At 42.0% G+C, this 22,474-nt stretch overlaps 2 protein-coding genes across 6 annotated transcripts in view; one reads left to right on the forward strand and one right to left on the reverse strand.

Moving 5' to 3' along the window:
* Positions 1–7,594, reverse strand: part of LOC308285901 (lipoprotein lipase) — a 17,980-nt gene extending 10,386 nt beyond the window's left edge. Inside the window, exons 1-2 of the mRNA XM_080726790.1 lie at positions 7,488–7,594; positions 6,996–7,092 (exon numbers count right to left, since the gene is read on the reverse strand). Coding sequence (XP_080582916.1) covers positions 6,996–7,092 — 97 coding nt within the window. The 5' untranslated portion in view covers positions 7,488–7,594. The remainder of the gene's footprint in view (positions 1–6,995; positions 7,093–7,487) is intronic.
* Positions 4,115–21,831, forward strand: tpm4b (tropomyosin 4b). 5 transcript variants are annotated; one of them, XM_080726793.1, is made up of 9 exons: positions 4,115–4,390; positions 13,597–13,722; positions 17,382–17,515; positions 18,160–18,277; positions 18,393–18,463; positions 19,278–19,353; positions 20,449–20,511; positions 20,613–20,682; positions 21,476–21,831. In XM_080726793.1, exons 2-9 carry the CDS (start codon positions 13,618–13,620, stop codon positions 21,556–21,558), a joined length of 720 nt encoding a protein of 239 aa, XP_080582919.1. In that variant the 5' UTR covers positions 4,115–4,390; positions 13,597–13,617; the 3' UTR covers positions 21,559–21,831. The 5 variants fall into 5 exon arrangements, with proteins under 5 accessions (XP_080582919.1, XP_080582917.1, XP_080582920.1 ...); XM_080726791.1 differs by lacking the exon at positions 4,115–4,390 and adding an exon at positions 9,691–9,931; XM_080726794.1 differs by lacking the exons at positions 4,115–4,390; positions 21,476–21,831 and adding exons at positions 9,724–9,931; positions 20,907–21,175.
* The last annotated feature ends 643 nt before the right edge of the window (positions 21,832–22,474 follow it).

Raw genomic sequence — 22,474 nt, forward strand, 5'->3', positions numbered from 1 at the left:
GGGGGAAAATCAGTTGCCCAGAGGCAGCACAGCAGTATTCATGGGTTGCATTTGTAGTCCTAAAGTTAAACGGACATGTTGAGGACCAACACAGGTGTTTCTATTTGTCTGATTGGCACAGAACTGTTCTACGCAAATCAGAACACCTGTGTTGGTCCTCAATATGGCCGGTGTAGGACTACAAATGCAACCCATGAATAAGGTTATTTACAAAGTTACAGAGAAGTATTGAACTATGTCATTAATATAACTTAGAGGAATTGTGTGGAAATAGAAAAAAAGTTCCCCCCCTTCTGTGTTGCCTATAACTGGAAGATTGATTTTGGGATTCGTATTGTAAAGTACAACGGTGTGAGGTCATCAAGTTGCACTTTACAATACAAACCCCAAAATCAATCCTCCAGTTCTAGGCAACACAGAAGGGGAGGGGGACTTTTTTATTTCCACACAACTCCTCTAAGGTATATTAATGACATAGTTCAATATTGAAAATGGGTGGTCTTCCCCTTTAAGCACAACTATCAATATAATACAGTGCCCAAATCAAAGTGACCATAACAGTCAATGCTAGTTAGTGCAACAAGTATCTCACCATCATGTCAAACACAAGCAAAAATACTCAAAAACTACCAACACAACCCAATAGTGCAGAGTGTCCAAAGGTCAGTACGATAAAAACAACTAGAAAAAAAAAGAGAAAGAACTGCAAACAACAGTATTTTCTTTTGCATTAAATCAACAAATTATCTTTGACCATGAATTTATACAATGCTACACATTGAGAGAGAGGGAGAGAGAGAGAGAGAAAGAGAGAGAGAGAGAGAGAGAGGGAGGGAGAGAGAGAGAGAGAGAGAGAGAGAGAGAGAGAGAGAGAGAGAGAGAGAAAATGTTTCAAGTATTATAAGTGGTTAAACATCAGTTGAATTCCAGATGATTTATTGGCATGAATCAAAATCCATGAAAAACCTCATAAAGTAGATGCAAGCATGTGTACAAAAGGATCACACTACAAATACCAGATTGTATTACCCTACTTTTTTGTATAATGTTACTATAAGAATCATCAAGAACCAAAGGGAAAATGTATCTATATATTCATTATTGATATAAAAATGTTAATTGTCGCTGCCCTTCAGATTATGGCCTGCTTAAACGTATTGCCATATAGCCTACTGAGAAGGGTTTCAATTGTTCCACTATTTCATAATCACTTAAATTGCCAGATTCTCTTTTAAAGATGACATTTGTCCATAATCACTTGTAACCAAATTAACCCCTGTGTTCCTGAAAATAGGTGAACAAAAATAACCAAAAAGTGTATTAATAATAATAAAACAAATTGGCAAAACTAACTGATCTACAAGCTCACAACACAATGCATTGTGACCTTCTAAGCTCACTATGCAGCTTTTCTTCTGGTGAAGACATTTGATGTAGATGATAAAAGGAGTCAAGGAGAAGAGCCCTCAACCTGTCAACAAAGTGATAAGACAGACTGACAGAGATGTACTAATATTCCTGCATTATTAGTAAAACAATAGCCCAGTCGATCGCCTTTGGACCACAAGATTATGGGTTCGATCCTAGACACTGCAAACTGAAGAGTACTGTATGAGTAGTGTGGCTTGGGTGCGGCAAGTCCTGTGGTAAGGGAGATAGATAGATAGATGGTGTTGTTGTACTCCACCTGTGTTCTTTCTTGACTCATACTGACAATAATAGCCTCTCTGATCTACTTATTAGTAATAGTTTTAATTAGTTCACTATTATTATTATTATTATTCATATCATCAACATTATCATCATCAGGGTAGCCCTGTAAAAAACAAATCTCTGGACAATATGGATATGTATGTGTATGTGCAGATTGTGCACGTGTCTTTGCACGTGCAGATATAAATTGTATGTCCACACATACCCCCCTCTGGCCTAGAGGTCCAGGAGCATACCACATAGGCTCTAATGCCTGTGGCGTGTCATGGGTTTGAGTCCTGGTCCCGAAGACCTTTGCTTCAAGTCACTCACTCCCCTTCTCTCTCCCGGCTCTACCGTATCAATAAATCCAGAAAAGCCCCCCAAAGAATATATATAATCGAAATAATCTTGTATAAACAGGTTGCTCACATGCTAAGATGTTGATAAAGATGCATTTATAATGGTGCATATGTATCCAATTGTGCATTACATTCACCCATTACACACACATTCATACACAGATGGTGGAGGAAACCATGCAAGGCGGGAGCAATTAGGGGTTCAGAGTCTTGCTCAAGGACACTTCAACACTAACTCTGGGGAAGCCCAGGATCACTCTACCCCTGAGCCACTGCCACCCCAGATAAATATTAAACACATGGCCACAAAGAAAAGCATCATTATAATCAGTATCATCATCCCTATAAGTCACCACAAGAGAGCACTCTTTCCATCCATTTTGTGTCTTTGAAGGTTTGCAAATTCTTAACTCTAACTGTGGTGTATCCTGTAGGCTAACTATTGCGTTGAATATTAAAATGCATTCTGTAGCACTAACCTAAGGACAGGCAGTGTCGATTGATTTACTGTGGTGTATTTTCTTAAAGAACCATGGTCCTCCGGACCTACAGTGTGATTCAGGCGTGTGTAAGGATGTCTGGGTCTCATCAACGTGACAGAGCACTGATTCTTTAGCTGATAAGAGTCTCTAGACACTGGCACAAGACACGCTGTAGTGTGTAGACTCCACAGGCCTCAGCAGCATGGCCAGAAAGTGAAACACATTAACATTCAAGTGAATGTGCTCGAGTGTTTTCGAACTACACTCTGTCTGCGGTCTGCAGTGGTATTCATTGACAGAGACATCCAGAATGTTGTAGGATGACTTTGTTTAACAAAGCTCGCCTCTGGTTTTGCTTACACTGTCTGCATTGGTCCAGACAGCACTTGTGATGGATGGGATGTTTTCAGAGGACGTGCAGCGGATCTGTGAAGTCTACCACAGCGGTTCTCAAAGTGGGGTCCGGGGACCCCCAGGGGTCCTTGAGGGGGTCCCAGGAGGTTCCCAACAAATAAAGTTATAGAGGGATAGTTCCCCTACAAATTACCTTTTTCTATCGATTACTATCACCCCATGGAGATTTAAATTCATGGATATTATTTAGTTTTTGTTGCATTCCTAATGGGCCTCACAGATGAGAGGCCGATGTTGGGTCAGATCAGATCTCGTGCCCGGGGTTTATCGGTGTTCATTTCAAACGACAGCGATCCTCTGTCTTGCGACCGGGCCCGGTATATCCCGCTGTGCCAAGTGAAATATCTCAGACCATTACAAATGAGACCGACGTCTCGCGATTCTAGCCACCCACGATCTCGGGGGGGTGGTGCCATGAGAGACGTGACTAGATGAAGATTCCGCCCCCTCAAGAGGGATAAAATCAAGAGTGTTTTTCTCTCTCTCTCTTCATGTCAGTTTAATTGCCATTTGTTTAATGTTTTGACAATGAGGGTGTTCCAGGTGATCCCCAGCTTAATGATGGAGACCAAATGGTAACCAAAAGGACTATTATTTATACTAAAGGGAATCTTTCTCCAAAATAATCAATTAGGCCTACCGCATGCCAGCAAAGTCAACGAGCCAACGACCCAATTAGCGCAGAAGTCCTGCAGCTGCGGTGTTCTGACTCGCTATGCTCCAAAATCCATTTTATTACCTAATTAAATATTAAAACAGCGAAATTAAACAAATATATTCGCTATAGTCTATAACAAAGAGTCTCTCTCTCTCTCTCTCTCTCTCTCTGTCTGTGCCATATTTGTAGCTAATAATGCAGTATTGATACTTTTACTTAAGTAAAGAATGGGAGTATACCTTTTCCATCACTGCGCAAATTAGACTACAGAGGCGCACATGGGTATGGTATAACGTACCTTGATTACAGGAGAAAATAATAAAATGTACTTCTTAAAATGAATTCATCATGCTTGTGCTTGTTGCTAAAAAGTAGGTATTGGCAACATGACTAGTTATTGCATGCATGCCTTCACACAACAGCCAAGACAACAGACAACAGCCATGTTACCATACCTTAGCATTTGCAGAACTGACGCTGCTGGCAGCCGGAGGAGGAGGACATTATGAGCGAGTGTGCAGGCCTATTCGTGGACTCTTTTTATTCTGACTTTGGTTGGTGTTATTACTGTTATGTTGATATGATTGATCTGATCTGAACCAAGCTGGACCCAGTGGATTATGTAGTCTACAAGGAAGCACGTTGGCTGTCTCACCCTGTCTGTCTGTCACAGCAATGGATTAATTGGTAGAAGTTGGTGTTACATTCTTCTTTCGTGTATCATCGTCCTTTGCACACAAGTGATAACTGCGCCATCATGACAAAACATTATAAAAACAAAGGTAGGTTGGTAGTCTTCTAGGTAGGCTACTGTGCGCACACTGGCCGCTGCTCACTTTATAGATATTATAATTATATATTCAGTTATGTTTTTGGCAAGCGAGACGCGAGATGTGATGCGCATCCAGCAAGACACGGCTGAGAGTGTCGCATCTCCAATATCATTGATTGACCAGTGTCCACTCCTAAAAAGCATCAACCAGCATTTTAACGGCAACCAGCCAGACATTAAACAGACATGAGCTTAATCAGCTAATAGCAATTATGAATGTCCAAACCTCGCCGTTGTGGGCGTGCAGTCGCAGAAAAAAAAAAGTTTAACCTCTCGCTTTTTTTTTTTTTTTTTTACTGTCCCACCAACATCCAAGCATATAGAATAGGGACAGGCCTAGGTTCCTCAATATCATTTAGCTGGGGACCCCCTGGAACTCCCCAAGGACTGGCGGTCCTCTTTGAGGACCAATGAACAAACTGACAGAACGAGAGGCGCAATGATGAATGATGTGCCTGCAGCCCGCGCGTAAAAGTTAAAAAAAAAGGAATGCAATGGAATGTCTCTGACTTTGAGTATTACATTATATGAATAGGATATTATATATAGGGTGTCTGTCTGTCAAGTTGCACAAGGTCAATTTAGAGCCCTTATAATACACGGATAGAACAGCACTGCCCTAGCCAAATCTGCGCAGCAAAAAAAAAGACACTGCCTTGTTGCCAAATGACTGCGCAGAAGAAGAAAAAAGAAGAAAGAACGCTATAGGCTATAACGTTTTTGAACAAGTGATTACAACAAGGGAGAGAGTAGGCTAAAGTAAAAAGTAAGTAGGCTAATAATAATAATAAAAGTGTAGGCTGTGACAGAATAGCCTACACTCTGCGCAGCCTAAAAAAAGGAGGAGCTGGCTTCATATAATCTGATGCAATCCCGTGAGCTCATTCAGACGACAATAATTGTAAAGGATTCCTACCCGATGACCCGAAAATATCAAGCTTTTTTGATATTATCGTGAGTGCTCCCGACGAGTCCCGAGGTCATAAAAAAGCTAATTAACATAATCCGATCGTGTCGGGGTACTGTTCAAGCCCAAGACCGATTCCGGGGCCGACCAAACGATTTTCCCGGGAGGTCCTCCCGAAATCTGGTCGGGGATCCTCGGCCCCGGGATCGGCTCAATGTGAACGGGCCCTAAGACAATAATTTGAGGAGACTCTTTGTGTCTCCATAGGGAACCACTGCTGGTCATCAACTTATTGGCTTTGGGTGAACTATCGCTTTAATATAGCATCAAAGATTAACCACTTGAACCCATTGAACCCATATTTAACCCTATTTTGGAAACATAGTCCCTCATACAATTTCTTTTTTTTTTTTGATGGGGGTCAGCTGCCAACATATCAATGTAGGGGTCCTCAACATTAAAAACAAAAGTTGAAGAACCACTGGTCTACCATGTAACAGCTGTTGTGTGAGGAGGGTCAAGGGAATGTTATAATTTTTCTTTAGCATCCCCACTGGCTGAGAGTAACCTGTCTGGTTGTTTTATGACGTGTGCAGTGGTGTGTTCCATCTATCTATTCTAAAGTATGAATGAAACCTACGCCCATGACTATAACTTTGATGTTGTACCTAGGTCCAAATAATCCAAAAGCAATCCACAAATCCCAGTACCGTCAGTCCGTCACACATCACACATATCAATGACAGACCCCATTCCAAATATGACTACAGTATGTGTGTCCTATACCTCTCTTACAAACACCTGGTGGTTAACAACAGATTGTCTATCCGTTCTTCACAGCAGCTCTCAATATACAGTATATGCTGCTAACTACGCACACACAATCTACTGCACTGTTCCCATAGCTTTGTGATTTATACTTAGCAGTACTTTGACTGTACTCCCAAGGCGATCCTGTGGCTTTTGGGGGAGTTTTTACCATACAAGGAGAAGAGGAGTTGAGCTGGGTTTCCTGTGGGAGGGTTCTGATTTCTCTGTCTGATTCACTCCCTCTCTATTTCTCTCCCTTAACACTCAAGTCAACACGCTCCATTTCCCCCTCCATCCCTCCCTCCCTCCCTCCCTCTCCCTCTCTCTCTCTCTCTCTCTCTCTCTCTCTCTCTCTCTCTGTGGGTCACGATTTGTCTCTCTCTCTCTGTCTGTCCCTTCTCGGTTTGTTCTTCACTGACATTGATACTATTATTTGTCCAAAAGTCTCTTTGTGTATCATACAACCCCCACCTGAGGAGAATACACGTTATCTTTACTTAAAGGAACTGGTATATGAATAACAACTACTAGAAAGTACAAAATCACATATTGCCAAACTCACTATTCAGTATGTTAGTCACAATGTTATTTGAGCAAAGCATAGTGATGACAGTGTGTCAGTCAGCACACATACCAAATAAGGCAGAGGTCCAATACAGTTGCTGCTCATGTCATACAAGAAGTGTACCATCATGTTGACTTGTAAGCTTGAGTTCAGTCACGATTGTAAAAGATAGTAAAGTTGCTGTGGCGGCTTCTATAAACATTATGCCTAGAAAGGTTAGGCGGCCTACATTCCCTCACACTGGTTAGAGGGAAATTGCGATTTTGCACATACCTTTGGACAGTAGATAAACCAGAGTAAACAAGTTGCGCATCTGGGTACCCATTGACATGGTTTTGGCTCCTTTCCCAGCGTAAGACCTCAGAGTCATCTACAGCAAATTGTACAGGGGCTTAGCAGGGATATTCATAACACTCCTCAGGGCAGGCATAAAATAAGATATGGATTTTGAGACATAGAGGTGTTTAGAATTCCCAAACTCTATGTATAGATTTTTGCAGAAACAAATCACAACTTGTTATATTCTCAAAGGATTGTTCTCAAAAACAGATCTATAGTAAGTTATAAACAAAGCTCTCGAGATAATGCAATAACTGTATAATTAACACAATGTATTTTATCTTTATCAGCAAACCTTTCATAAGAATACAGTAGGTAGCATTTTTCTTCAGAGATAACATGAAACTAATCAAAAACTGATACAAGACATGGTCCATGGAACACAGTGTTAATACATTTAAGAGGAAAGGCTCTCCAGCGATTCACCTGTCATTTCTGTCATCATCGCATGCAGGAACATCATGGTGTGACATAGTTGCTTCCCATGTTTCAAGTGCCTGTGGGCAAGGACAGACCATGATGTCATGTGGTGGGGTTTACCTGCTACATGCGTCACTGTACCAGGGCAGTGTGACTTCTGTGTGGACAAACAAGACGTGCAGCCTGGGGTCACACACATCACATAAATAGTTGCGGTAAAGACAACAACAAAACAAGACAAGACACACAAAAGCGTATTGATGTGCATCAAATTGACCAATGGAACATCTAGAAATGCTTGTTAAAGGAGTAGTTCACCCCCCAAATGACTTTTTTTCTATTGATTAGTCATGCCATGGAGACTAGAGTTCAAATTTTTAGTTTTTTGTCGCATTCCTAAGACAAAAATGTGATAACAATAAATTTACCCCCATTCGTTCCGGATGGTGACCCGTTTCGAAACGGGTCCCCATCCGGAATCAATGGGGGTAAATTTACTCTAATCAAATTTTTGTCGAACTCTAGTCTCAATGGCATGACTAATCAATAGAAAAAAAGTCATTTTGGGGGTGAACTACTCCTTTAAGTGCGTTGAGTATACTTTTAGTTATATCCGAAGACATCATTGGGTTGTGGAAAGACAGTTAAACGTCTTCACTTCACTTCAATTTCTATCGATTACTCAGCCCATGTAGACTTGAATTTATGGATTACTTTCATTCCTTAGCTAATAATTTGAGGAGACTCTTTGTGTCTCCCATAGGGAACAAAGCAGGCTCTTTGTGTCTCCATAGGGAACCACTGCTGGTCATAACATGATTGGCTTAGGAATGCAACAAAAACAAAAAGATATCCATGAATTCAAGTCTCCATGGGTTGAGTAATCAATAGAAATGGGGTGAACTATCCCTTTAATGAAGGGATGTTCTTGTGATATGCTATGCTACTTCAAGGCATTACTTGTTGGTTCGCAGTCATAAAATGATCATTACAGATAAACCACAAATGCTTTCAAGTTTCACTGTACAGTATATATTGCTGTATTGATGTATTGAGGATTGCTCTCTTTGCCTTTCCTTATTCGTAGCTAAAGCTAATGGTAAAAGCTAAGCTTCAAAACAAGCACACCCATCAGGATTGACATCACTAGACACACAAAAATACACCCATGTAAGTACAACACACTGCATCACTTTTCTTTTGAATCATTAGTGTCATGAGGACTGGTAGTTTATTTGATGTCCCCTTCTGTTTGTTGCTCAATGTGCTTGTTGCTATTTATCGTATTGTCATATTGAATTTTCTCTTTATTTGTTTATCTGTGGGTGAAACACTGTCATAGGCACTGTTAGATCTTCTCTGACTTCCTTACAGACTTTTATAACCTTTTCCTCCTCAGTGGGTTATGGATGAACATTACAGTATCAACAGCTTGGTCTCTCTAATCTATCATACAATGTATTTATATGCCAACCACGCTGGAAGGCAAGTACAATTATACAGAATGCCGTAGGAATTACAGGAAACCAATCTAAATGTAGCAAGTAGTAATTAAATAGATCTTTAATTGCTGAAGAGCTGTAGTTTGTGTCTTTGTAGCTTGACTGTAAAAGCCTCAAGTAGAGGACATGCAGTACGCTCTTTCCCTTCATTTTCTTTGGCTGGATCTTTTCTTTCCACACAGTTCTTTTTCATTCAGCATCAGAATGACAACTATGTCCTTTCCAACCAACTCTGGTATTAACATCAATTTTGAACATTCCTCTGCAGCAACATCGACTTGCACACAACCGGTCCGATAGAGCAAATGGAATGTTCAGTGACTCCGATTGCAGCTCTGTTAATTGAAACAAGGTCCTTTTGGGGTTCCTGGGGTTTGGGCCTAACCCTTTACTATCTTTTTTTCTTCTCTTGTTAAAAAAAAAGGAAAAAAAGAAGGTGAAGAACAAACAATCCAAATAAGGAGACGGGCCGAATATTGCCAGAGCCGCTATACTGAGCCATTTCTCCTGAGAGCTTTTAGAGGTTTAGATTATACAGGGAGGGGAGGGCACGGAGGGGAGGTAGTGCTGGTGGTGGAGGGGGGGGGGGTATAGTAAGTTCTCGGGGTAGCCAGGGCGGGGATTGGCAAAAGGGGTAGACGGCTGGAAAGGGCTGTCACTGGGGACTGGGGCCGTCTCCAAAACCTCCAGTCAAGTTGAAAGCAGCAGGAGCTGTACTGAGGGCTCAGTTTGCATCCTCTCCTCCTTTGCTTTTAGTCTCTGTGTCAGTACTGGCTTCTACCTCTCTATCAAGACTTTTGCGAAGGACACTCAAAGGGAATCCCAACCGTCACCATGGAGGCCATAAAGAAGAAGATGCAGATGCTGAAGTTGGACAAGGAGAACGCCATCGACAGGGCAGAGCAGGCAGAATCCGACAAGAAGGCAGCAGAGGATAAGTGCAAACAGGTGAGACAGTGTTGGTGGTGGGACTGGTGGGCTTTGCAGGATGGACGGGTCCAGTCAGTGTTAAAAGTGTCCTGGAAGCACTAGGAGTGTGTGTTACATTACATTAGACATACAGTATGTGTATATATATGACATCGGTCTGTAATTCATATTCTAATGAAAATGCTTTACTTGTGTTATCGTCTACCTTCTACTTTCTACCCCAGACTAGATAGGACGTAATTCTTTTTTTGAATGCTCATTGTAACGGCTTAAAAGATTACTGTAATTCACTTCCATCGTAGGATAATTTAACAAAGTTTCACTTAAATGCCTCATATGCCTATATTTTTTTCAGTTTATATATATTCATAAATATATAACGAACCATAACATTACAATCAGTTGTGAATAACCCTCTGCCCCACCTCCCACCGCCCTCCCCAAAAAAACAAAAAATGTCAAACATCTCTCAAAGCAACAAATGATGCTACCAGAACTATTAACAGGGAACAGCTGAGGTTGAGCCCACAAGCCCTTTGTGTGTTCTCCTGGTGGCCAGGAGGAGGATGCCCCACAGGGACGTACAAACAGAATGGCAGACTGATGGCTGCCAGAGACATCACATACCGAGTACACCAAAGGGATTACTGAGACATGGAAGCAGCGGCACTGCCAGTGCCAGAATACTATCTGACTATAACCCAGCTGCCACTGTGCTGCTCCCCACCAGGGCCCTGGAGACGCAGCATCACTTAGTTCAACCAGAATAAGCTTCACTTCAGTCATCAACATTATAAATGTGATCATAGATTGATTGCTTGCAAAGGGTCAAGTGGGGACAGGAAGTAGATGACAACTAGGGCATTAACGAATAGTGATTTTTAGTATTCGAATTATTCGACCTCAAAGTATTCGAATAGTCGAATATTCGACAGGACTCGCCAAACTGTCAAATATTTAGTAAGCAAGAGGCAAACATTGTGAAAATAGCCGAGGCGTTGTGAGCATGTAGATCTGCTATTTTCACAATATTTATCTGCAGAACCGAGTCACATTAAATGTAATACCTACAATTCCAAGTGCTTGTCATGGTGGGGGTCCCCAGTTCAAATATGTTTATTTTGGGGGTCACAGCCTAAAAAAAATTGAGAACCCTTGGTATATAGAGCATTAACAAATTCATCCACCAGGGGCATTGACAACTCATTCCTATGACTTCCTATCTAGCCAAGCTTTATAAACCATGAAGAAATATATATATTCTTTTAAAGAGAAAACAATAAAATAAAAATAAAAAGCGAATATTCGACTTTGGTGAACAATGTTGAATAGTGACTTTGATATTCGAATATTTGGTGAATATGCCCTAATGACAACTGATCAGTAGAGGTACATGGACTGATGGAAATTGGGGGGTCAGAAACATCAACATGCCCATATTTAGTGCTAAGACTTGATTATCAACTTCATATCATCTTTTTTTATATTGTACATTTAACAACAGGAGTATAGCCAAAGAGCTTCTCAATCGAGGATGACCAACAACATGTTAACCCTAATCCAGGGGTGCCCACACTTTTTTTTGGAGTGGTGAAAGCACTCCCAATAGACAGGTATGTCCGTGGGTATGTCCGTGGGTGGGTGGGTGGGTGGGTGGCTGGGTGGCTGGCTGGCCGTGTCCGTAGCCTGGCAATACCTTGAGTGGCCACACACAACACACTAGTTAAAGGAGGGGCGCTGTTTTGTGCAGGCCAGGCACACTCAACACACACACACACATACACGCACGCACGCACGCACACACGCACGTACGCACGCACCCTGCTCAGATGGGAAAGTCCTGATCTGGCGAAGCCCGAACTGGCGAACAGGGGAAATGTCCCCTACCGTAGCGATCTGGCGAATCGTTTTATTGTCTTAAACATGGCTCTGTTTTAAGGCATTTTTCGTAGTTATTGAGTGCTTGCGCATTGGTCTCGCCTGTTGCCCGTGGCTTATGCTCCAGGCGGAGCCGCTCGATTGTCCACGACACTGCAAGCGGCGCGAAGGAGTTACGAAGCCGTGGTGAATGCAATCGCTATTACGGCCTGGGCAAGCGCACGATAAACGCCCTGTCCAGAAGGATTAAACGAAAAAGACGAAAAATATGCAGAAGGTTTTTTTTTCCCTTTATCTTTCGCCAGATCGCTACGGTAGGGGACATTTCCCCTGTTCGCCAGTTCGGGCTTCGCCAAAAAGGTACGTGCCCTATGTTTCACCACTCCACTTCGAACCGAGGTTTGATTTTTTAACTTGGGAGCTACTTTTAAAAAGACTCTCTACATGATCTACCCACCCAGAAATGTTTTACCTGAGGCAGCTTTGGAATACTGACACTGGCATTACATCAAGTCACCTTAATTCAAGTGACAGATGCCAATAAGGAGGTTTTGTGATTTTTGTTTATACATATATATTTTTAAAATATTGTTATTATATTTTGATATGGGCATGTCATATGGTCTACCTGCACAGCCTTTGTTATCTACTGGCAGACTGAGCTAAAGGCAGGTGGATCTTTAAATTTGATTACATGTCAAATGTAAAATTGCAATATGGGAGGCAGCAATTCAGGAGGAGTTGGTGTTTGCTAGTCCGTGCTCTTGCATCGCATCATCATCAAAATTGTCAGTGGTGGGGCAATGGTAGATGACTTGATATTTCAAGGAGGTGTGACTGTATAGATAAAGCATGCCTCGTGGAACCACATGAGACGAGCAAATCAAGAAGTTAGAGGTGTAATCGTCTAATTCAAGACAATTACGGCACTGTGGGAGATGGTGTCAGCAGGGCGGGGATGCCAGAGCGTGGGGTAGCTGGTGTGACACATGCAAAGCTAGGATCCACATTAGAAAGAATGGAAGGAATCCAGCCCTCATCATGCACAGAGAGTGCAAAGTATTGACAGTTGTCACTTGCTCCCTGACACGGTGACACCAGCAGATCTTTGACATCAAGAGCAAATCCTGGTGAAAGATGGTAGAAGATTATCGCAGAGCTGTGTAGTGTGTTTGGTGGCTAGGAGTCAAACAGTGCTACTGTAAGTGATGCTCTGCTTTGCTATTCTTGGCTCCAGTGGGGGTGTCAACCTCTGAGCATGATGAGACTGAGACAGGGCTCAAACTACACTACAATGTGTATACATATATGTTACAGTATAAGAAGAAAGTGACATGGGCACTTCAGAAGAGACTAACCAAATAAAATGCTGGAGCACTCGACTCGATCTGCACATTTTATTATTCATTTGCAGGGGTGACTGACATTTCAACTAGCGTCTTCCTTAGAGTCAAACACCACAAATGATATTTGTCCTCAGTATCAATACACCCAAATCAGGTACAACATCCGGAAACAGCTAGGAGAAATCTGTGTTGGTATTTGTCAAGCCCCTACTTATGGGTGTTAACTGTTAACCAAGTCCCTCTAAGTGGCTACGGTCTGAAAGCTCTTACTACGCGGTAATTACCATTCCAAATCTCATTAGCTTGACAAATACCAAACCTGGCCAATGTGGACATCCCTGACTATGAATTTCGCAAACATCACATACAGTGGCTTTTACTAAGCAGTGGAGATGTAGAATAGGTTGTTGCTGGATCCCTCCTGACTTCCTCCTATTTGTTTGGTTTTCTTTCCTTTAGTTGGAGGATGAGCTGCTTGCTATGCAGAAGAAGCTGAAGGGAACAGAGGATGAGTTGGACAAGTACTCTGAGGCCCTAAAGGATGCGCAGGAGAAACTGGAGCTGTCGGAGAAAAAGGCCACAGACGTAAGCGCACCATAAAGCAAGCAAGAACCTGTCTGAAACAAGAGTCACACTACAATCAATTAAACAGTCATACAAATTAGAGGAGTCCCGACCCACTTGGCCTTTAGTCACCTCACAGCATCACAACCATTTCAGGGTTTAATCATACAGTATACTATTAGCAATAATCTAACGCTTTCTGTTGAACCAGTTAACATTCCAAACTAAATGGTTGAACCTGTAAAGGCAAGTTCAAGCTGTACAAACAGCACATCTCTTGCTTCAGAAAGGGGAGAGGAAAAGACATTGAAGTCACTCTGTTATCACAGTCGAGGTGATTTTATAACCCACTCTCCCACTGCAGTGACTCACTGTTTTGGCTTGAATGCATAATATAGATTGCCTCTCTCAAATTACAGTAGATTAGCGAAAGGATTGCCCATTCAAGGACAAGGCCCTGAGATTTGTATACATTAAACACAGACATTAGTTGCATATCCGTCTCAAACACATAAGAACTGCTTAGGGGTAAAGTCCATGTTACAGGCCTCCATTTTTGAATCTGCTCTAATAGCAGCTATTACACCCGAACTGGTCGAACACAATCCAACTTTCGCTGAAAGGACTGATCTGAAGAAGAAGGGAAGAAAACTCAATCAAATGCTGATCCTTAGCGATGACTGACTCTCTTCACATCTATTCATTTATTGCTAATTACCAGTGATTCATACAGTGGTCTGTAACATAGCTATTTCTCAAGCTTGGCTACCCTGTAGCCACCCAGGAATCTTTGGAATGCAGCTTAAGCAAACAGAGAACCCATACTCCAGTGTCTTATGAAATCAATGCTCTGGGCTTTTTCTTGTGGGGACATCGCAGACATTCTCCCCTTGTATGGCCTTACAGCATGTAGCTACACAATATGCCGTCATAAATGACGGGATTTTATGAGGTAGGCTACTACTGTAGGTGACTGATCATATACTGGGCAATAAACGTCACTCACATCAGATGATCACATTTATATTGCTCAGACGCAACCATGTCTGTTCAAACGGGTTCAGGCATTATTCTCGCCCTCTGCAACAAATAGTTTGTGGCATACTCATTTTCCTGTGAGGGCTGGGCGAGACAGGAAGGGCAGTGGGGCGGTTTGAGTAAATATTTCACCACTCTGGCCCTATTTATCTATCAGTAAAGAGTTGTCAGTCACTAGTAGCTGATCTGGCCTGGTTGAGTTCATTCAAACTAATGATAAACATGCATTTGAATACTATGAACAACTGAAGGGCTTTATTTAGGTTGTGCTCACATCCTGTGTTTGTGAAACATGACCTAAATATCTTTGTGTTAAATGAAAGCAATCCACCGTTGTATCACTGAAACTAATATCACTGACGGCACAGATAAGGGCTCTGATGTCAAAGGTCAGTTTACAACCCTGTCTGTCACAGATAACCGAACCCATCTGTTCACAAACTCTTCACCCTATGTCTAACTCTAATCCCTAATGTGTGTGATCAAAACAGTCCTGTTTTATCAAATATAATCACAATCACGATAATATACAGATAGGTGTTGGAGGTATAGTAAAAAGCACACTAGTGAACAGAAAAATATAGATCTTAGAAGGGGTCAGTAGAGAGAATGTGTCGCCACCCAATGGCTGCAGGTCATGCCTGCAACCAAATCAATTTACATTCCAAGATGAAACTTAAGAACCCTTGTTAGAGAGGCTAGATCCATCTCCTTTGTGAGGGAGCCTCCTATATGAAGTAAAAGTAGTATTGTTTGTAGAAATGGGTGTTGGTAGGAGTCTCTGTTTTGCACTGACTTGTCTGGGCACATACTTGGCACACACACACACGCACACACACACACACACACACACACACACACACACACACACACACACACACACACCTAAGTAATCAGTGCATAAAAAATGCAGACCAGGCAACACTTTACGCATGCCATATAAGTCCACAATGGCAGAGTCAAATCCTTCCTCACACACCTCTTTTGTGGAGAAAAAAAAAAAAAAAGACTAGGAGCTTCAGCCTTCCTCCCCCGTCACTATGATGTCATCTGGAGACGAGCTTCTTCCCAGGATTGGAGGATCTGACCATAAATTTCCTGGAAACTCCCGACCCTTTATCTGCACTTCCTTGAATTCCTCCCTAACGAAGTTTTGCGTCTAATGAAACAGTTGTAGGACTCTCCAACTTTTCCTTTTCTTTAGCTACTCGCTCATCAACTGTAGTTTGGGTGGGATTTACCCTAATACGACCCGCATTGGCTTCGAAGGGGCCGGGGGTTGCCTTTTCTCGTCGCATTTTTTTTTAAACTATTTGTTAAAAGAAAGAAAGAAGAAGCAAATCGTTTGGATAATGGAAGCGGTTAAGAAGAAGATCCAAGCCCTTCAGCAACAAGCGGATGATGCAGAGGATCGCGCACTGGTCATACAAAGAGATCTGGACACGGAACGAGAACTACGCGAAAGAGTGAGATTTGTTCCTCAATAAGAACTTGGAAGATCACCACCACGAGTTATAAGTCGAAGGCTAACATTGTTGAAAAATGTTGTGAAACGTTGTGAAAATAATGGCTAAACATCTGGGCAGGTAGCCTACTGTGGTCTCTGGTCTGGCTCTATAGCGCCCCGGGGAGTGTCACTTAATTTGAAAATAGAGGATCTACAAGCTCACAAGGCATCGCATTTGCCACTCGTTTTGAGATTGTAGATCGTCTTTTTTCTGCGAACTACACAGGCTGTACGACGAAGCATAAACTCGAATATCCCGGTCAGGGCGCGTCAGCCTCGCCTAGGCTACTTTAATTGTACGGTCGTCATATCGGACATCGAAAGTAAAACAAACACGTCTTTAGAGTGTGAATTAGATCCCGTTCAAAGTGTCTTTGTTTCTCTTTGCAAGTGATTAAATACATTATATGCGTCGTCTTTTGTCAAGTAGGCTGCTAAACCTTTATGGATATAAACATTCTGAACAATGAATGGGGTTTGACTTGAGAGAGGAGCAACTCTCCCCCCTGTTCCCACCCTCGTAGCCAACACAGGAAGAGAACTGATCTATGTTATCAGTCCCACAGGAAACAGGCTGAAAGTTACTCTACACACAGGCCACTATGTTTACATTACATTAGGATATAGATGTACAACTTGATGATCACGGTTGAGTTCCGTGTTAAAAAGGTCAGCTGCTATTTGCCATCATTAGTGAACATGTCAAAAAGGACTCGAGAGTAAAGACCAAATACACACAGTCAGCTGCTTAGTGCTTTAATATCCTCTAGAGTCTAGACTAGTGGTTCTCAAAGTGAGGTCCAAGGACCCTCAGGTTTCCTTCTTGAGGGGGGTCCCAAGTGGACCCTTTCAAGCTGGCAGGTCTGACTGTAACTCTTGAGAGTGTACACAAAATGGAACCATATGGCCCTGAACAGGTCCATTTAGTAAGAGGAACCACTGCTCTAGACACCCAAAACTAAAAGCTTAATTATAAAACAATGCTTACACTGATGCCAAATCTTGACAGTGAATGGACCAAAGTGGTGCTTTTGTGTGACTGTGTTTTCAACAGTCAGTATGGCTTCACAGGTTGTCCCAAAAGCTTGTTCAAGCGTTTCAGGATTGCTGGTTAACCTCTGACCTCTCCCCCCAGGCTGAGGGCGATGTGGCAGGTCTGAACCGTAGGATCCAGCTGGTGGAGGAGGAGTTGGACCGAGCCCAGGAGAGACTGGCCACAGCACTGCAGAAACTGGAGGAGGCGGAGAAGGCGGCAGATGAGAGCGAGAGGTTAGAACCAACACTAGACTGGCTTAAGTAATGAAACACTAGTCTCTCTCTCGTTACAACTGAGCTCCAGTGAAAAGGATCGACCTTTTCTTTGACGATGGCTAGCCAGATTGATGGAACACAAACTGGACCGTTCATCCAAGTGGGAGTTCTAGGAAAACTACCCTTTGGTTTCACTACTGTGTTATTATGAACAGACTAGACAGATCCCACAAGAATGAGCCTCTACTGGTCTTGTTTCCTATAATCTCTGTCCGCTCTAATCCTTACTTTGCTTCCATTCTAGCCTCAAATGAGAAAATTACTTTAGCATATTAACCCTGAGCTACCTATTTTGGGCATGTAGATCTCAGCTATTTATTAACATTTTTAAAGAAGGCTTAAGTGGTTCAGGGTTTGTACTGCTTGTTTGTCTCTTGAAAAGCAAGAGAAGCATGAAATCTGGCCTAATCTCATTCTTTGGTATTGCCAGAGCATAATATTGTATAATGATGTTTTGATGACTTTAAGTCTATTCCCTGCTATATGCCCCCGCCACATTCTGGAGAACATTATTTATATGATACTTCAATCGTAGCCATCACCATGCCATCATATTAAAAAGCTAAGAGATGATGTCTAACTGTGTGTTTGTTCCCATTCAGAGGCATGAAGGTGATTGAGAACAGGGCAATGAAAGATGAAGAGAAGATGGAAATCCAGGAGATGCAACTGAAAGAGGCCAAACACATCGCTGAGGAGGCTGACCGCAAATACGAGGAGGTTAACACAATACGTTTCTTATTTGAGTTACTTCATAGAGGAGTGAAAAGGGAAATGTCAGGTTTTATCATGTCTTCTGTTGTTCAGCAATGACATTTTTGCTTGTCAAATTCAGGTTGCCCGCAAACTGGTCATCCTCGAGGGTGAGCTGGAGAGAGCAGAGGAGAGGGCAGAAATATCAGAACTGTAAGTGTGTGTGTGTGTGTGTGTGTGTGTGTGTGTGTGTGTGTGTGTGTGTGTGAGGGAGAAGAGAGAGAACATCCAATATGTGTGTTATTCTCTGTAATAACAACTAAAAGCGGGCACTTTGGACATCAGAATCTGTTTACGGTGCTTATCGTTGGGAGTTGGGACAATGGGGAGTATTGCATAGCATGTGGAAAACAGTTCTGTGCCTCTTCAGCGAGCGGCAAAAGGTTACCCAAGTTGGAGCCCAGTGGTTAGGCACGTACCTCATAGGCTCAAATGCCTGACAACAAGTCCCTAGTTCGATTCCCAGCCGGCTGGCTGGACCATTTCATTTGCTAAATGTCACTCCCCTGCTCCAAAAAAGAAAAGAAATATGAGTTACTTGAGTAACTTCCTCAACTTTAACACAATTTGAATTACTTGCCACATGCTATGTAATAATCCATCATGTCCAAATGTTGTTAAGTTCCCCTTTATTTGAGGTGCTTTTAATTAAGCCTTTATTAAACAGCGGTTGCCTAATAGCTACAGTATCTTGTTACAGTGTAGGTAGTCTGCACCTCACAGCAGCTGGAATGATATTGATGCTTTCACTGTCTAGACCAAGTGCAGTAAAATGTCCCTTTGATGACAGACAGACAATGACAAATCGCCTTAAGGCCTTGTTACAGTATTTCATTTAAAATCCACTCCCAGAAAGTCATACTTTGACTGGGAGACCTACTCTCTTAGTCATACATTGTGCAACAGAATTTAAACCCATTTAACCTTAGTAAATGCTCATTTTGATGTACATTTTTTAATCATGCAGAAAATGTGGCGATATGGAGGAGGAGCTGAAGAATGTCACCAACAACCTCAAGTCTCTAGAGGCTCAGTCTGACAAGGTGAGCCAGCAGCATTTCCTTCATCAGAGGTGCCAAAAACACATGTGATAATGTATGAAATCTTCAATCATCATACAAAGCAAACAGCCACGAATGTACTAGAATATAGAGATTGTATTGAAGAAAACAGATTAAGTCAATGGAAAGGTGAGGGACTTCTCCTGCGTCTTTGATACCAAAGTTGCTGAGTTGGGGAAGCTTCAAAGGGGGCCAGCCCAAGCCCCCAGAACCCTGGGTGAGCCCTGAAGCGCAATGGACATGGTGGCCCTTTTGAGGTACTGCAGTTGGGGCCACTAACATGAACGCGCATCTAGGCTTCTTTGTATTGACGCGCGTTCATACCGGAAGTGCTCGTTCATGAATTGGAGCCCCAGCGCGTCCCTGAACACAAACTATGACGAAAAATACGTCACAGTGGCCCCACTACGTCACGGTTTTACTAAAAAACGCCTCATACGCTGGGTGAGCAACTCAATGCAAGTGGACGGGCGGGGATATCTGGTGTCCTCTCTATTCTTATAACTCTATGGGCCAGGCACTGATCATATTTATTCACCTGGCAGACATGTTTGAAATTTGAAACCGGGTGGCAACTGGGGTGGCATTTCATTAATTTAATGGCAAGATGGCCGCCGTGTGAATATGGTCAATAGCTCCCGGCCCGACAGATCCCCACAGGGCCATACAGTAAGGCAAGAGTAGAAAGAAAAATAAATGGGGAGAATAGCAGGGTGGATGGGAGTTGTGCAGAATGTGACTTGACTGGAGGTGGCTTGATTGCAGGTGTGGTCCTGCTCTGCTCCTGAACTTCTGTTAGGAGCTCCATTAATAATGTATCTTTTTGATTTTTTTCCTTAAAAAGCATCTTCCATTAATATAACTTATCTCAGTATTAACAAAGCATGATGTACAATAATTAACATATCTTTCTCTCTCTTTTCTTTTAAACAAGACATTGTTTTTGAACTGTTTTCTCTGGTGTATAGGTTCTAAGACATTCTTTTGCATATTCTAATGCATGATAGATTGTAATAACTTTATTCATAACTTTATTATTTATTTGTACTTACTATTCAATAACCTCTGTCTCTGTAGTACTCTGAGAAAGAAGACAAGTATGAAGAGGAGATCAAGGTGCTGAACGACAGACTCAAAGAGGCAAGTTCATGTCTTTCCTGATTGTGTTTTAAGTGGAATACAGTCTTTACAATGCACGTCCTGTCTGTGCTGTAGGTGAGTTAACATGTGTCTTTCCATAGGCTGAGACCCGTGCCGAATTCGCGGAACGGACAGTCGCTAAACTGGAAAAGTCCATTGATGACCTAGAAGGTACGCTTAATTGATTTGTTTTCACGATTACATTTTTTCCTTCTCATTCCTCTGGTGATCTGCCAAGTTTTTCTTTTCAACTTTAACCTTTCCAAACCTTTTGTATTCTTAACTTTCTTTCAATCTCCCTCTTTCCATTGTTTCCCTCTGTCACTTTCCCTTTCCCTGCACCATTCTACTTTCTCCCCTGCTCCTGCTCCATCTGCCTGCTCTGTGACCTACAGATGAACTGTACACTCAGAAGCTGAAGTACAAGGCTATCAGCGAGGAGCTTGATCTTGCCCTCAATGATATGAACACCTTGTAAAAGTGTATGAAATCTGCTAGCCTTTTGATTCTTCCTCCTGTCACCCGCCTTGTCTGGAAACAATGTAACAGTTTCTCCCCTGTTTACTTTTCTTTCATCTTTCTGTCAATATGAAGCTTCAATAAAGATATTTCTACTCTATCTTACTTGGTTTCTAGTCCTTTGAATTTGGTGTACCTTTTCTGTTTTCTTTTGCTTCTTTCTTTCCTTAGTTTTTTGGCTCAAATCTTACGTTGGTTTAACCAAATTGTAAAATTAAAGCCAATGTTAGTAGCACACATTAGATAAATGGCAATGGAAATGCAATGCAAAATGAATGCAATACAGTGCACTCATATTTTGTAAACATGCATTTCTTTTATAAGTATACTTCCAGATAATGTTCAAATTGGTTAATACTAGCCAATTTAATTTATGCTTGGTATGGATATTTATTTGTTATCTAATTTTAGGCATTGTGTTTTAAATCTTGACTCTTTATTTCAGTGAACCTTACAAGTGCAAAAGACGAGAACCTGGAAATGCATCAAGTCCTGGACCAAACACTCCAAGAGCTGGGTAGCTTGTGAGAACATCTGGAAGAGAGAAAAGGGGAAGAACCAATGGCCCATGGTTATTTAAAGTGATAATTGTTGTTTAGAATATTTCCATCTTCAACATTCCGTACATTGTTTGTAACCAGGTCCTCATGCTTATTTTGGTTGTGAAAATGTACCCACCACCTTTTTTTATATTTATGTTTTTATAATGTTTTGGGGCCCATTACCAATATGTGAATTCAATGTTGGTGCTGTAAATTGTGTTGTAGACAAAATAAAATAAAAAAGCTGATCTTGGAACAATTGATGCATCGTGTGGCATTATTGTGTCTATGCAAGTATGTGCAGTATGCTAGTATGTGCAGTTTGAGCAATTCTTTGTGATTTTAGGACTTGTCTTTTTAATAAACCCCCCCCCCCCATTACTACAGCTTGTAGACCAGTTATGTTCACAATATTTATATGTGGATTGGAACCAAGTCCACATTCCGAGTGCTTATCAGGGTGGGGGTATGATTACTTTGGGGGGGTCATGGCCTGAAAAGGTTGAGAACCACTGGTGTACTTTATTTATGTGGGCCTGCTTGTGTGGCTACATTACTGCTCCTGAAATAATATCACATCTGATTTGCTATATTTCTATAACAGCAGAGGAATTTCAATTTAACATTGAAGTGCCCACTCTTCCTGTATCCACTCTAGTAAGAGCCATTTGTTATGCTGAAAACTGAAAGTACCCCCGCCCGCCTGCACACACACACACACACACACACACACACACACACACACACACACACACACACACACACACACACACACACACACAGAGCTGGTTAAACATGTTGCCTCATGCTAGATGCAGAATTGATTAGCCTCAAGCTAGATGCAGAATAGATAGTAGATACACCATAAAAATGCTAATATACAGCATACGATTTGTGAAAGT

The sequence above is a fragment of the Nannobrachium achirus genome (assembly GCF_963921795.1).
Source record: "Nannobrachium achirus genome assembly, chromosome: 5".
Taxonomy (NCBI): domain Eukaryota; kingdom Metazoa; phylum Chordata; class Actinopteri; order Myctophiformes; family Myctophidae; genus Nannobrachium; species Nannobrachium achirus.